The following is a 14,324-nucleotide window of genomic DNA, read 5'->3' on the forward strand; positions in this document are numbered from 1 at the left end:
TTATTTTTTTTGTTTTCATCATGCTAATGACCGTTAAGCAGTTAGTGAGGTATGGAGAGGTGAATTTTCTTTCTAACTGTGTAATTTTCCCTATTTTACATTGAAATGGAAAATATCAAGGTATTGATTTACAATTCTAATGTGTAACGATCAGCAGAAGTAGACATGGGTTAAGTGACTTTTCTAGTTTTATTAGTTCACTATCTCCCTTTGTAAAAACACATCTGGTGGGAGAGAATGGAGAAGGTTATAGAATTTTGTGTTCTGGAGTGCATAGAGGAAATGCAACCCTCTCTGGAGAGACTGCCTGCAGCTTTTTGGTCTTGGGCTTACCAAACACCTTGTGATGTTTATTGGAACATTATAGACTCAGGGAAACTGTGCTGTCTCACTCTTCCTAGCAAGGAATATTGAAAACATAAGTCTTGATTCAAATGACCCAATCCCATGGTTTGAATAGCCTATCCTGATGCTTGTCCTTATTTACAAACACTACCCAGCTGCAGAACCTTTTGAATAGAAATCTTCCTCCCAACCAAATCCAGACTTTCTCCCCACAGTTTCCTCTCTCTGTTCACCCCTCATGACAACATTTTTGAAGTTACCAGCTCCCCACATCAAGCAGATTTCCTTCACTGTACTTTTTTCTGCTTTCAACAGTTGTGGTGAAGGCTACAAGCTGTTTCCTGTGGGTTCTTTTTGCTTTTACTTCCCTCCAGTCTCTAAGTGCCTTGAGCTTCTCTCCCAGACTTAAAAAGGGCCATGAAGATGCCTTTGGAGCAAAGCATTACCCTGCCCAGCATTTGTCTGGCCCTGCCTTGTGGCCTCGGAAGACTGGGGGTGACCTTTGGAGTGTGATCTCTGGAAATAAAATTTCCCAAGGCAGAGGAGCTGGGTAACTACATTTCTAATGTAACAACAAAGTGTTTTGCTGTGTGTGTACTTTCAGTTCACTTACACAAGAAGCAAATCACTGCCTTATAAACTGGAGAAAGGCTGATATTATTTCTTATCTCTATATTGAAATAAGTACTTAATATACTTTAATCTCAACCTTCATCTTCTAAAATTGGAGTTCTAATTTAATTCCATTAACAAAGGTCAAATTACCTGAATATGACTTCAAGCTGTGCTAAGAACTTTTAAGAAATTTCAACTACCAACTTATCTATAATCAAATAAAGGCACCAACTGTAAAACAAACTTAACAGTCATTTCTGCTGGAATTGCACTGATTGCTACCTCACTATGCCAGGAGATGCAAGCTCTAATCTTTCTTAAATGCCATCTTGCTAACATGAGCTCATTTCAAAAGAAATACCACCAGCACTATCTAGTAATACTTCTCTTGCACCATCCACATATAATTGCAAATACAAACTACTAATACGGTTTGTTCTGACCAGATTTTGCTTGGATCAAAACAGTTTTAATCAAATACTCTTTTGATCAGTACTGTTTGCATCAAAATAACTATTTTTGTGAGATTTGAATTTTCTTGATGAGATTTCAATTTTTTGTGAGATGAGATTTCACTATTTTCTGTGCTAAAATACTGCTTTCTGTTACTACGGTCATATTCTTAATAGATATCACCAGAAGTACTGATTCGTTCATTTAAATAAAAAGATAATGTGATTTAGTATTAAAACTCTTCAAGTGCTGAGGCATATCATACCAGGTGCCCACCCATACCAGTAGACTGAGCATGCCCAGTGATCATAATGCCAAAGAATTTAATTGCCCATTTAGACACTAGACTTTCAAACAAGTAAGCAGCCACAGGACTCATAAACTTCTTCACCACGAGACTTCTATAACATTACCTGTAGCTTTCAACATCCCAAGACTATTTACATGTTTTAATAATGCGTTATACAGTTCAGTAATGTGTTTTCAAGTGGGCAGAATGACAACTTGAAGGTTGGCATTCACTTCCATGACTGAAAGTGTAGAAATGGTGTTACAGATATTTACAGTGAATGCTGCTACCGTTTTAGCCTACTGTACTTGTTTGGGATAACATAAAAAAGAAACTATAAAGAAGCTGCCATACCTTCCATCTTCTCATTATGGAGACTGTGAAGGTTATCTCTTCTGTAAGATGTTGGATCTACTGATGAGAGACATTGTTAATGAAAACAACTTGTAACTCAGCTTTTTGCTTTCTGTTTTCATGTTGTGCAAGTTCAGAAAGAGTTCAAAACAAGCAGAAGAAAAATGTGTAACAAAATAGAATAAAACAAACAAGAAGTTGGACTGCCTTAGAAATCTGGCCAGTCTTATGCTTATAGAAATCTAGAGTGACCGCTGAGACACCAGAGGAGTTGGGATGGCTGTAGATCTAGACCCAAGCAAATTTTTGCCTCTCTAAAAGTTCAGTCCATTTGTATCTATCAGTTAATGTTTTACTCAGACAGGGTACCTTTAATCCTTACAACAGTTCTCTTATTAAGATATTAAGGTAATGGCATATCTAAATCGGGCCACTTAGCCAGTCATGATTATAAAAACACAAGGTGTCAGCAGATGTTTCAGATAGTTCTGCTGCCTTCTATATGAATTTGAGGCTAACCTTAGCCATCGATAACCCTAGCTCGATTAATGTTCTTACGCGGCACACTTATCCTCTTCTTCTCAGTAATTGAAGTTCTGCTGTGGAATGCAATAAAACATATGAAATAGCCAGGAAACAGGGAGCTATTGAGGTATCAATTGTATGACAGGAGAGGAAAGTCAAGCTACAAGCTCAAAGACAATACTAGGTGCTTCTGAAGGGACAACTCGTAGGAGAAGATCCTCAGGGGATTATCCAGGTGATGCTTGTGCCCGAAGGTAACCATACACATCCTATAAACAGAAATCATGTCCAACTCAGCAAATCCTGAACGTAGACCTACTTATCTTTATCTGACCCCATCATGCCAGGCATGAATGTCTAATTTAATTATTGCACCCTTTAAAGATAAGAATTGTTTTCCGTTGTTTTTTTAAACAAGATAACATCAAAACTGCAACTCGGCAAGGCTCACTGCTAAGTTCACTGTATTGCCACATGGAAAATTAGTAGAGCAACAATAAAAACAAACCCTTGTGAGTCAGCAAACAACTGGGTCTCACTATCAGGACAAGCAGCCCAGGAGAGCAGCAAGGAAGGAAGCATGATTGTGACCTGCCTTCTTAAAATAATTGGCAGATGTGCTTTTCTAAAGCCAGCTGGGGAGATGGAAGCTGAAGGTGTATCTAGGGGCTTTTCTCCATCCCTTTTTGGACAGTGTGCTCAGCACTCAGTACTTCCTACCTGTTTGGGGATTAATGAAAGAGATGTTTTAGAGGCAATTCTTCACACTGTGCAAGTGCACTTGACACACTAAAATGGACCACTCATGATTTTATCTGAAGTTAATGATACCTGAAAATCATCTTTTGTCCACCTCAAAGCCAGAGTAATAGAAATCAATTTCCCATGTACATGGTTATTCAAATAATAGAACAGAGATATATTTCTATTCCTGATAAAACCTATACATTATATTCAGTAATATTCAGGAATGTAAAGATAGTAATATCCTTCTATAGAGAGTAAATTTACTTGCTCTTCCTCAAGGTAAATGAACAACAGCCAGAATGAATGGGGGTGTGATTCCTTCCCACTGACAGCTCTTCACTTCCTTATCTCTGCATATCCAGTATTTTCTGGCCTCTATTAAGGATTGTCAAGCTATCCTGCTGTACTTTCACAGCCTTTTGAATTACTGGATGTTCTTAGGCTGTCATATAACAGTTGTGATCTGCTCTAGGATACAAACAAAGATGACCCTGAAGTCAGTGGTGGCACCATACCTCTCCTCCTTGTCTATACACCAAGCTCTCCAATAACCCAGTGAAACTCTGGAACAAATTTGTCTCAGGTCTGGGACACAAAAGTTCAGAAATAGAAGAGTCTTGTGAATTATGTGTTCTCATAATAGCAGTGGTTGCTCATGGAGAAATTTACAGTTTTGTTCAAGGTGCCCTGAGCTATAGAGCTATTGATTATGCTGAACAAGAATTTAGGCTTGTATTTTCCAAAAATTGTGGTCCAGTGCTTGGTGCCTAATTTGGGGCATGAAAGGCAAGCCTACCACACCTACCTATGACACATAAGCATTGTCTGTGCTCATGTCCTGTTACATAAGAATTTAGGTATATAAACTTTCCAAAATGGTATATAATTGACATATATAAGCTTTGATTTAAAAAAAATACTGATTATGAGTACATTGAGATTGGACTACCAAAAATAAGCTGGTTTTAAGGAGTTCAATTTTTTAGAGTGGCGAACACTGCCTAGAAAGTTCCCTTACAGAAACTCAGCATAAGCCACTGTTTTTATACACCTATTAACATTTTCAGCATCATAAACAATATATGCTTCAGATTTCTTTCACTCAACAGCTTCTGCTTCCAACAACAATAAAAGAAATAAATAAACCTTGAAGGATCCATTTGAAAACCAGAAATAAAAACTTTATCATCGTTTTTTGTGGTGTTTTATATAGCACAATGCTTTTCTGAAGAAACTTTCTCTTGATGGCCACCATCTGGTGTAACTCATAAGGGCACGTTAGGACTCTGAGATCTGCAGGGCCCCCTAAAGCATTTCTGAGAAAAATGAAAGACTTATTCCAACAAGCACAAGAGACTTCACAAACAAAGGAGCTATTCATAGTTCTATCGCCGCTTGGAGTGAGGGTGTGAAAATATTGAGAAAGCTTTGTCACTAATTTCTAGTCAAAGCTTGCAAAACACAATCGCTTTGCAAGCCTTATTTTAGTCAGTGAATATGTTTTAGTTTAAGTCACTGGTACATAACATGTGCTGTAAGGGTGGTTGCTACATCAGCCTTTCAGGCGGACAGCTATAACCTAACAAGGATTAACAAGTCTTGACTGCATGCGAAAGGCTCTTAGTTCCTTAAAAAAAATGTTTATGTACAGTCTTTTCTTTTGTGAGTCTGCCCAGTTCTTCAGATCTATGCAAAAAGCAGACAGAAAACAGCAACTGAGTGGTTTTGGTGTATCCAAAATCCATACACCTGTCATTATGCTTGACACCTCCCTGAAGATACCAGAGTGGCTTTGCAATGCTTGTTAGGGGTCAGTTAGACTCCCATGGGCAGCCAGCAGAGGAGAATTTAGTGTAATTGCCAGCCACCCCTTTGAGACAATGACAGAGGCTTAATTAAGCACTTCTATGGTTGGACTCGATGATCTGATGGGTCTTCTCCAACCTGGTGATTCTATGATTCTAAGACTCCTTGTTGAAGCATGCAAGATGAGATTACACAGCCAGGCGCACCATTTTGTCTCTTCCTCACTAGCATATGTGACTATTTAAGTCACTTCTAAATTAAATATTTAAATATTTAAAATATTCCAATGCAGCCAGCTACACAAGGGCAAAAATTAAAAAACAAGTTAATAAACCATTGTACTGTGAAGTTTCCATGTGGACTTGTGGCTATTTTTAAAAATGTCTTTCCGTTGAGGAAAAATGCAAAAAGCATGCTTCCTACAAAAGGGTAAATTCAAGGAGCGCTGTTTATTTGAAATCAAGACACTTTTCAGTTATGAGGGAAAAGAGCTTTCAGCAATTTTCTCCTTTCCTGAGGACCTTAGTTGCTAACTTTGATGCTTTTTAATTTGTATTTTCTTTGCTGTAAATGGTTTTCTCTTCCTTGTGGTAAACAGAATAAACTGACAGACTGCTTCACAGGCACTAAAACATACAAAGTCAACAAACAGCAAAAGAGGGAAGCTGTCTTTCTTCCATTCCCCATCTGCTGCAGGCAGTTGAAGAGTTACTTATAGCAACCGTAGATTAGGAAAAAAATTCACACTCCTGTAGAAATTGCCAGCAGCAGACTCACTTGGAGAGCTTAGGTTTATTTGTAGATTTAAAAACATTATTTGTTCCTTTTTAGGGCCTGTTTCAAAGTCTGTCAAAGCCACAGACAAGACTTACATTAATTTCAATGGCTTTGGAGCAGATTCATGGAGGACAGCCTGTGGATCCCCCAACTCTGGCATTTTTAGCAGTAAGTTCACGTAGTCAAATTTCCTGTTGCAGAGAGAGAAGTGGACGATGCTGCAGAATCCATTCATCACAAATGTGAGTCAACGGCACCAGCTGGAAATGTACAGCGTGTATCACTGAGCGAGGTACATTTAAGTACAGTCTCCTTCATCACACTTCTATGTTTTCAGAAACAGGCTGTTTCTCGCATCTCAGAGGACAAAATGGGCTGGATGTCAGCTTCTCCAAAGCCTGGCAAGCCAGCTTGCCCCAAGAGGAAACAAAGTCTCTGAAGTAAATGTCACAAAAAGATACAGTGGCCAACTAAGCAAACAGCAGAGCCCTCATCTCCAACCTTTGCAATAGTTTGAATATAAAACAATTGGGTTGCAGGTCCCCAAATTGAAGCCTGTGGAAGTTTTGTATGCAAGTCCCCCCTCAAAAGGGACTCCTGATTTGCAGATGTGCTCAACAGAAGCAGCTGATAATCATAGTTTTATGGTCTCTTCCAGGAAGAGGATGGCTATCTGGGCACTGACTGGGCGAGATCCATCAGCAAATTAGAATGTGGATTGTCCTCCCCAGAGCTGGGAAACCCAGCCTGAACAGTCACTTCTCAGCTGTTCCATCAGACCTCCCTATTAATCAGCCAGAAATTAATGTGGGATCTGCTCCAAGCTGAGATAAGTCTTGATTTTCCAATGTAGCGGGTAACAGGACATCCTGCATAGTGGTGGTTATGGCGGTATAAAATAATAATAATTGCATCAGATTCAATGGAGTTAATGCCAGGAGGATCACAATAGCTAAATGTCACCATTTGGTGATTTTAGCTCCTAAATGTTGCTGGTCTGGCTTCCCAACATCCACCATCAGCCTTTGGAGTGTGCACATAAGCTTCCCAAGTAGTTCTGATGATTAAGGTAATATTTTCATGTTTTCTAAATCACTGTTTTAACTTCTGGCCTTCTACCTCCTGGCAGGTATGAATACCATAGGCTCTATATAGTCAAGCAGCTTAGCTTTTAAGGGATGATGGGAGCATTTTACTTTGAGTATGGAATTCTAAACAGATACAACACTTCAAAATGAAGCTTACTCAGGACAGCTGAGATTAACCTGCATATGTGTAAACAGATGGACAGGATGAATACAACACAACAATTACAGACACTGCATTAGCATCCAAAAGTAGGACCTCAAATAAAATAATAATTAAAAATAAAACAATCCAAACCTATTAAACCTATCAAGAGGAGCACTGTGTGTTTTCCGACCTCATAATTCCTTGTGTGTCTTTTTTTCCTCATTCCGCTTTCATTCTTACTATTGTATCTCTTTGTTGTTGTTGTAAAGACCTCCAGCTTGCCTTTGATGTAGGAGCTTTATCTCACTTTCCCATTTGTCCAATAGCAGCATATATCAACTTTATCTCCTTTGCTCATGAGGAAAGCAATACTCAAATGTCTTCTCTTCAAACTGACTTCACATGGAATGAGATATTTATATAATAGGCCCCACAATGGCCGTTGCAATGACTTAGCATCAATACTTGTTGTGTGTATCCTCTGACGCAATCACTATTATGTATTAGAAGCAATCTGTTCCATGTTTTATTGCTGCTATTGTCACAAGCAGCAAAAAGGAAAGAGAAATGCTGTTGACATGACAAGGATGACAGCTCAAGCTTTTGAAAAAGGCAGTAAAAAGAGGTGTGATATGATAAGCAAGATCAGTGCCACACAGGGCACTGAGCTGAGAATGTGGCTTGGGATCACACTTCTAGTTTCTTTCGCTGTATGTTTGGCTGTGGAAGAGGCAGCCATTGATGAAGAAACTCCATGCTCAAAGTACCAGCTGTCTTTCAACCATTCATGTTATGAGCTTGTTAGACTCCATCATACCTTCACAAGCGCCCAGAGCTGGTGTGAGAGAGGAGGCGGGCATCTTGTCTTTATCGAAAATGAGGAAACTCAAGAGTTCTTGCAAAAACATCTTGCTGAGGATCAGGAATGGTGGATTGGAATGATCTCAAACTCCTTGCTGGATGAAACTACTGACGGTAGGTGATTTTGAAATCATGTCTTCTTTAAAACTGTGTCAGCCCATGATGCTTACTTAACACGACAACAAATGCAAGCAGTCCCTCTGTAGACATCTCCTGAAAAGCCAGTCTTTTGTTGCTGTAACTTCAGATTTGTATTAAGATGTTTTAATTGCCTTCTTCACCTCCCAGTTGCATTTGTCACCCTTTCCATCAGATCTTGTGATGGCGAATTTGATCAGCTTGCTGACCCAGTGAAAAAAATGAGCTGGGTTAGTTCTCTAGTGGTAGAGCAGGCTGAGCAAATTCATCACGCTAGGAAGTGCTGCAAGATCTCATGCAAGGGAAATGGTGGGATCTTGAGGCTGTGAGCACAGGGGGAAGTGGTGGTGTCTCTTTCAGTGATTATATCAGGTTAAATATAAAATGTAATTGAAAATCCCTATGCAGACTAAACCACCTCTGCTTCAGTAAGAGCAGGGTTACAGTCCTGCTCTGCAGGCTTTGACTCTGTAATTGTGTTACTGCAGAAAATAAACATTTGGAACAAGATTACTGTGTTCACAGGATCAATGATTTGGCTGGACACTTCCAACATAAGCTACAGTAACTGGTATAAGGATCAGCCATCTTCCTTCTCATCCACATGTGGGTACATCCTGAAGAATGCCAAGTACCAGTGGGGTGTGACTGAAAATTGCAGCCAGGAGTTTGACTTCATTTGCGAGTTTGGTAAGATACACAACAGCTGGAACAGAGAAGTGAGCATGCTATGTCCACAACTGTGCATAAATTGCCTTGTTGCTTTCAAAGTGGCTGCACAATAACTTTATAAAGCCTCTTAAAAGCAAATAAGCAAAAAAAGGTTTAATGCCAGCAAGTGTTCTTTATCCAGTGCACTGATGTAAGATCTGATCCAAAGAAAGAAAGAACCCTGAAGTCAGTGGGAGATGTAGGTGCTCAGCAACAAGCCATTTAGCTCCAGGTTTTCAACAGAAGGCTAGTAAAATAGAAATGGATCTCAGAGCGAATATAAACATGTAGCAGTCCATGCCTACAGCGCTATAAGCTACCTAGTTTACAGCCAGTTTGAGTAGCGTATAATAGCATGGTTGCAAGAATAAACTCCCACCATACCACAAGACCTGAGCCAGGTGGGACCTGCATGGTTGCCCTGTAAACATACTCTTAGTCATGTAAATATGGTCCAAAATAATTTCCATTTGTAACTGAATTAAAAATCCAGCCAGGCTTCCAGAGACACCATTCCTAGCAGCCTGGAGTAAGCAAAGGTAGGAGCAAGTTCTTCTCGTTTCTTCTCAGACCCTTCAATCACATGAAGTTCAAGGGCTTCCTCAAGAGAAGGAAGCAGACAGGAACCTGTACTTCCTTGTGGTATTTAACTGCTTAGACAGAAAATCTACAGACATCGTATCCCTTATATTGTGACTTGGAACAAACAGTCCCGGAAAGGAATACCGGCAATGTCATCTCTCTCAACATATAGATATGAGGGGAATTTGTTCCTCACACTTTGCACATAATGCAAGCATTTTAAACTGCAGCGAGAACTTAGGTTACAAACACTGGAAGGAGAGACTGGCTGTAAGCTCATTAATATAAAAAAAAAAAAGTCTTCAAATCCAGTATACAAGTACAGGTTACCACAAGCCCTAGAATTGCTACTGCCCTGGTACTACTTCTGACATAATTAACAAGCCGTTCCACATAGAGTTTTGTTTCCTATCCTGATTTTCTGTGCCACAATCTCTCCCTATCCTCCTCCTCAGCACTCCCAGTTCACTCCCATATTCTCAGCAGGTTCCTCCTCTGCAAAGAGTTTTCCCTCCCTCAGCTCCTTCTCCTTCCTCTTCCACACTGCTGCCTCCGAGTTCCAGCTGTATGGGCTGACCAGTTGAATCCCACATCCCGGAACAGATAAACATTGGGTTATAATCCCTACTCCTAACAGAGGCACTGACATAACTTTTTATCATCTACCTAGCCATCGATTTTCATGAAATTTTAGGGTGTTTTGAGATTTATATCTATACATCAAATTTGCCTGAAGATGACTAACATTAAAAGTGATTGAGGGAGAGGAAATTGGCAGGCGGCACAATTCCTTAAGCTTATTTTCCTTGCAAAACCAGACTAAAACTATTTTTCCATTACAATCACAGTAGACAATTGTCTGTTTTTAGCAAAGCTAACATCTGTTACCATAGGATCTGACTTAAAGCCCATTAAATTGAAAGAGTATTTGCATTATTGAATGACAATATGCTACACTGCATCCACTATTCCATTACTCAGGAAACTGAGAACAGATTGAGGCAATTATAGCCTTATTCCCACTATTTACAGCCCATGTCCATTAATACACATACACATTTCAATAACAGACTCCTCTTTTACTAGCTTTGCATACAAGGAGTTAGATGTAATATCTCAAAGAAACAGAGGCAGCATTTCCACTAGTTTCCCTGGGAATTGAGAGTTTGGATATTCCTATAACCTGAGAGTACTTAAGTTTGTCTCTCTGCAAAACGGTCCTAATAACCTAACACCTCCACAAGCAACTGCTGTGAGGCTTGGTTCACATTAAAACTGAGTTTGAAACTTCAAATGAAACTGATAACTTACCTACTTTATCATCTTGAGACAGGTACACTACGCGTTTGACAACCAGCCAGTGTCCTGCCTTCACCCTTTCTTTGGTCATCCACTCTGCCATTATTTGTGTTTCTCAATGCAATTAAAAACTTTATTTATTATTGGTTCTTATTATTTCTATTCTACCATTTGGCACTCTAGGTTAGCAATTCATTGTAATAAAATTATATGTATGGAACCATGGTTTGTACATATGAACACAAACCAGGGGCTGTACATTTTTCCATGTAAAAGTTTCTGACAGAGCAAATACTATGGGAACTCTCTACGCAAAGTAAAGAACAACACAATGCATGAGATGATAGTCCGTGTTAGAATTTATCAGCAAATTATTTTTCAAGCTTATTTAGAGAGCTCTAATCTGTAAACTGATCATGTTGCTATAGTTACAGCCAGGCTTAGATTTAGCCTTTAAATAACAATAGCACACAATTACTGCAGTGTGCACATATTGGCACTGTGAACCAAAGTACTTAGGGAAATGCTCAAAACAGCACCTGGAGGACAAAGTATTTAAACCTGGGACAGCTGAAACAAAAACAATCTTTTGCAACACTCCCATTTGAGAGCAGTCTTTCTTTGTGTCCTCCTCTTCAGGGTATTAAGTATCCCAATTATTACAGGATACTAAGAATTCTGAAAGACAACTAACTGTCCTGGCTTAATCAAAGGATGAGGTGTATTCATTTAGATATACGGCCTTATTTGTGCAGTCTTGCTGAATGAAGTCAATCAAATATCACAGAGGAGCAAAGGTGTTTCTGTAGCAGAAATGGGATCTGGTCCCACACTTGCTTTCCAGAGCAATTACCTAAATATCTTGCAAATCACACATTGCCACAAGGCTCTTTCAGAAGTAAGAAGTATCTTTAAACCTTCTAGTATTGCAGGTCAAGCAATGCGAAGTGTTTTTCTCAAAAATATATTTATTTTTAAATTAAAATATTTTTATTTATTAAGAATGTTCTCAACTTTTTGTTTAAGGCAGTAAAACCCATAAATCTACTCTTTCAGATTTAAAAAAGGGGAAAATATTTTCTTCTTTTTTTTCTTTTTCTTAGTTGTTTGGCTTAAAAAGGAGAAAAGGCGAAAAAAAGCAACAAAAAATCCCCGAGGATAGGCACGAGAATTGTAGCAGAATTTCTCGGAGATTCATAAAGTTAAATCTGATTTCTTTTCTCCTATTAGAATATGGCCAGAGCATTGCTTGTGATAATCACAATGCCACTGTACAGTGCGGATCAGGACAAGTTATTCAGATTGGAGAGAGCTTCTATGGACGGAAAACCCCTCACTACTGTGTATCGGAAACTCGTCTCCAGCATGATACAAATGAAAACTGTAGCTGGATCAGTGTTAAAGATGACATAGCAGGTACTATCTTATGTTGTTCTCAGTCCCTAAAATATTTTCTCTTGTATTTCAGTGGAGTTAGTGAATGAGTAAGTGGATTATTCCTAAAACAAAGGCAATCACAGAGAACTTCTCACATGGAGGATGTTCCCACAAGAGGCTGGATGGAAAGGAGGAACTTTGCAAAGAGCAAACATTTAGAGAAAGAGAAGGGGCATACCCAGTTCATCTCAGCATGTGAAGAAAATATGTGGGCACGGCAATGCCCTGATGAACTCGATGGGAGACACTAGTTTTGAGAGAGATGGAAAAGATCACATCTGCACAAACGTAACTCCAAATCAGGAGAGTGAAAAGGCTGGCATCCATGGGGACATGAGGGCAGGAGGGATATGCTGCTGCCTGCCCTGTGTTGAATACACAGCCTGCTGGGAGTGCAGGGTTCTGCTGCTTGCCAGACTAAACAGCGACTATGGCCTGTGCCCATGGTGATTCTTTGGGCTTCCAGTCAAAATTAAACAAAACAAGGAACTTCTTTTTCCAGCCTCCCTCTCTAATTCAACTTTATTCCAATGTAGTAGAATGGTGCTAAGAAATAGCAGGCAAAAAGGAACACAGTAAAGTCAAAGTGATGTGCAAGTTTGTCTAGAAATCAGTGATATGATACTGCTCCCTCTACCACTTTTGTTTCTATAATCACCTTTCATCTGAGCTGTAATGACAAAGACAAAACTCACAAGTTCATATAAAACAGTCTTTCTTTCCAGGTCAGTGTCATGGGCTTCAAGCCTGCCAGGTGGCAGCAGATGGCACTTTCTTTGGTGTTTTTCCTTGTCCAGCTTCAGGAAACTATTTGTCTATTCAGTATCACTGCAAGGAAGGTAAGTGGGAGGGCGCTCTGCTCTGCTCTTTGCTGTAACACTGTGACCGTTATCTTAAAAATCACTGTTATCATCCTCAGGGAAGAACCTAGAAGAGTGGTGATAATGCCAAATAGGCACAAAAAAATGTAGTTTCCCTGTCCTAACTCAAACAAAATTATGTCCCAACAAGAATCTTGACCAGTAGGTATGGAAAAGAACCAGCTCCTTGCCACAGCACTAATGCATTCAGACTAGCAGTAGTAACAGCTCTGTTCTGGAGAAGCTCTGCTCTCAAAACATGAAAAGTATTTGAATTTCATAAGAAAACAGTGGCATTGACTTCTGTTATTATTTTTTACAGGTCTGCAGCTGGTTGTAACAGAAACTTGCTATGTCTTTGAAAATATCACGGTCAGTTTGAACTGGCTGCTCTCTCCGTACTCTGGCAACCTTTCCTGCATCATTAGCACTGGAGATGGACACACTATTGATCCTTACTACCCTCTAACGTAAGATATGTTCTTCACGTATCATCAGACATCCAGTAAATCTCACAGTTTGCATCTTATTGAATGTTCCAAGTGTCTCAAATGAGATGTTGAAAATTAAATAGATCAGTAATAGACCATATATACAAGACACTTGGATTCTGCAAAACCATGTTTTGAAATGAACACAAAATTTTATGTCAAACAGCCAAACACAATCTTTCTTATGCATATTATGACACATGAATCCTATTAGGACTAAAAAAATTTATTCCAGATCCTAAGACACAAAATTACTGAAAACATGTCAGTAATTGCCAAATAAACAGGCAAGAATTATTTTTCTAAGTTTAAAGGGGTTTTTTTGATAATGTTTAGAGTAAGACAGTGGCATTCTGGCTTTTTTCTTTTCGTTTAATTGCATAAAAATTACATCTTTTAAAGATCAACATTTTTCTGCTGGATTTAAAAAACAGATCTTGATCTTGTGCTAGGAATGACAGAGAAAGGCTGCAGAAATGTATTTTTATACTAGTGGAATCCTACTTGAATCAACTTGAAAAGCAGGAGTAGAAGAATGAAGACCAAAAAGTAGTAACATCCTAGAAACAGTAAATATTCTTTCATAGCTATGACCACAGGCCTGTAGCTGTAAAGAATCTGAAAAAAAAAATCTTTGATAGTGAGCCTTTAAGTAAAATGTTTTTGCTAGCTGTAAGCAGAGGCTCACTTTTTATGGGAAGCCCTTTTACTTCACCTACTAAATGGTTCTTAGTCCTGATCATCTGTTATCTGTGTCCAGTTTGACACCTGCTCTCGCAGGAATTGCCTTTTCTGGTCTGA

General features: G+C 39.1%; 1 protein-coding gene across 1 annotated transcript in view; it reads left to right on the plus strand.

Moving 5' to 3' along the window:
* Window positions 1–7,665: 7,665 nt before the first annotated feature.
* Window positions 7,666–14,324, plus strand: part of PKD1L3 (polycystin 1 like 3, transient receptor potential channel interacting) — a 37,890-nt gene continuing 31,231 nt past the window's right edge. The window contains exons 1-5 of the mRNA XM_069868727.1: window positions 7,666–8,119; window positions 8,669–8,833; window positions 11,966–12,151; window positions 12,898–13,011; window positions 13,355–13,502. Of these exons, the coding sequence (XP_069724828.1) occupies window positions 7,666–8,119; window positions 8,669–8,833; window positions 11,966–12,151; window positions 12,898–13,011; window positions 13,355–13,502 (1,067 nt within the window). The remainder of the gene's footprint in view (window positions 8,120–8,668; window positions 8,834–11,965; window positions 12,152–12,897; window positions 13,012–13,354; window positions 13,503–14,324) is intronic.

Source organism: Phaenicophaeus curvirostris, chromosome 14 (genome assembly GCF_032191515.1).
Source record: "Phaenicophaeus curvirostris isolate KB17595 chromosome 14, BPBGC_Pcur_1.0, whole genome shotgun sequence".
NCBI classification, from domain to species: domain Eukaryota; kingdom Metazoa; phylum Chordata; class Aves; order Cuculiformes; family Cuculidae; genus Phaenicophaeus; species Phaenicophaeus curvirostris.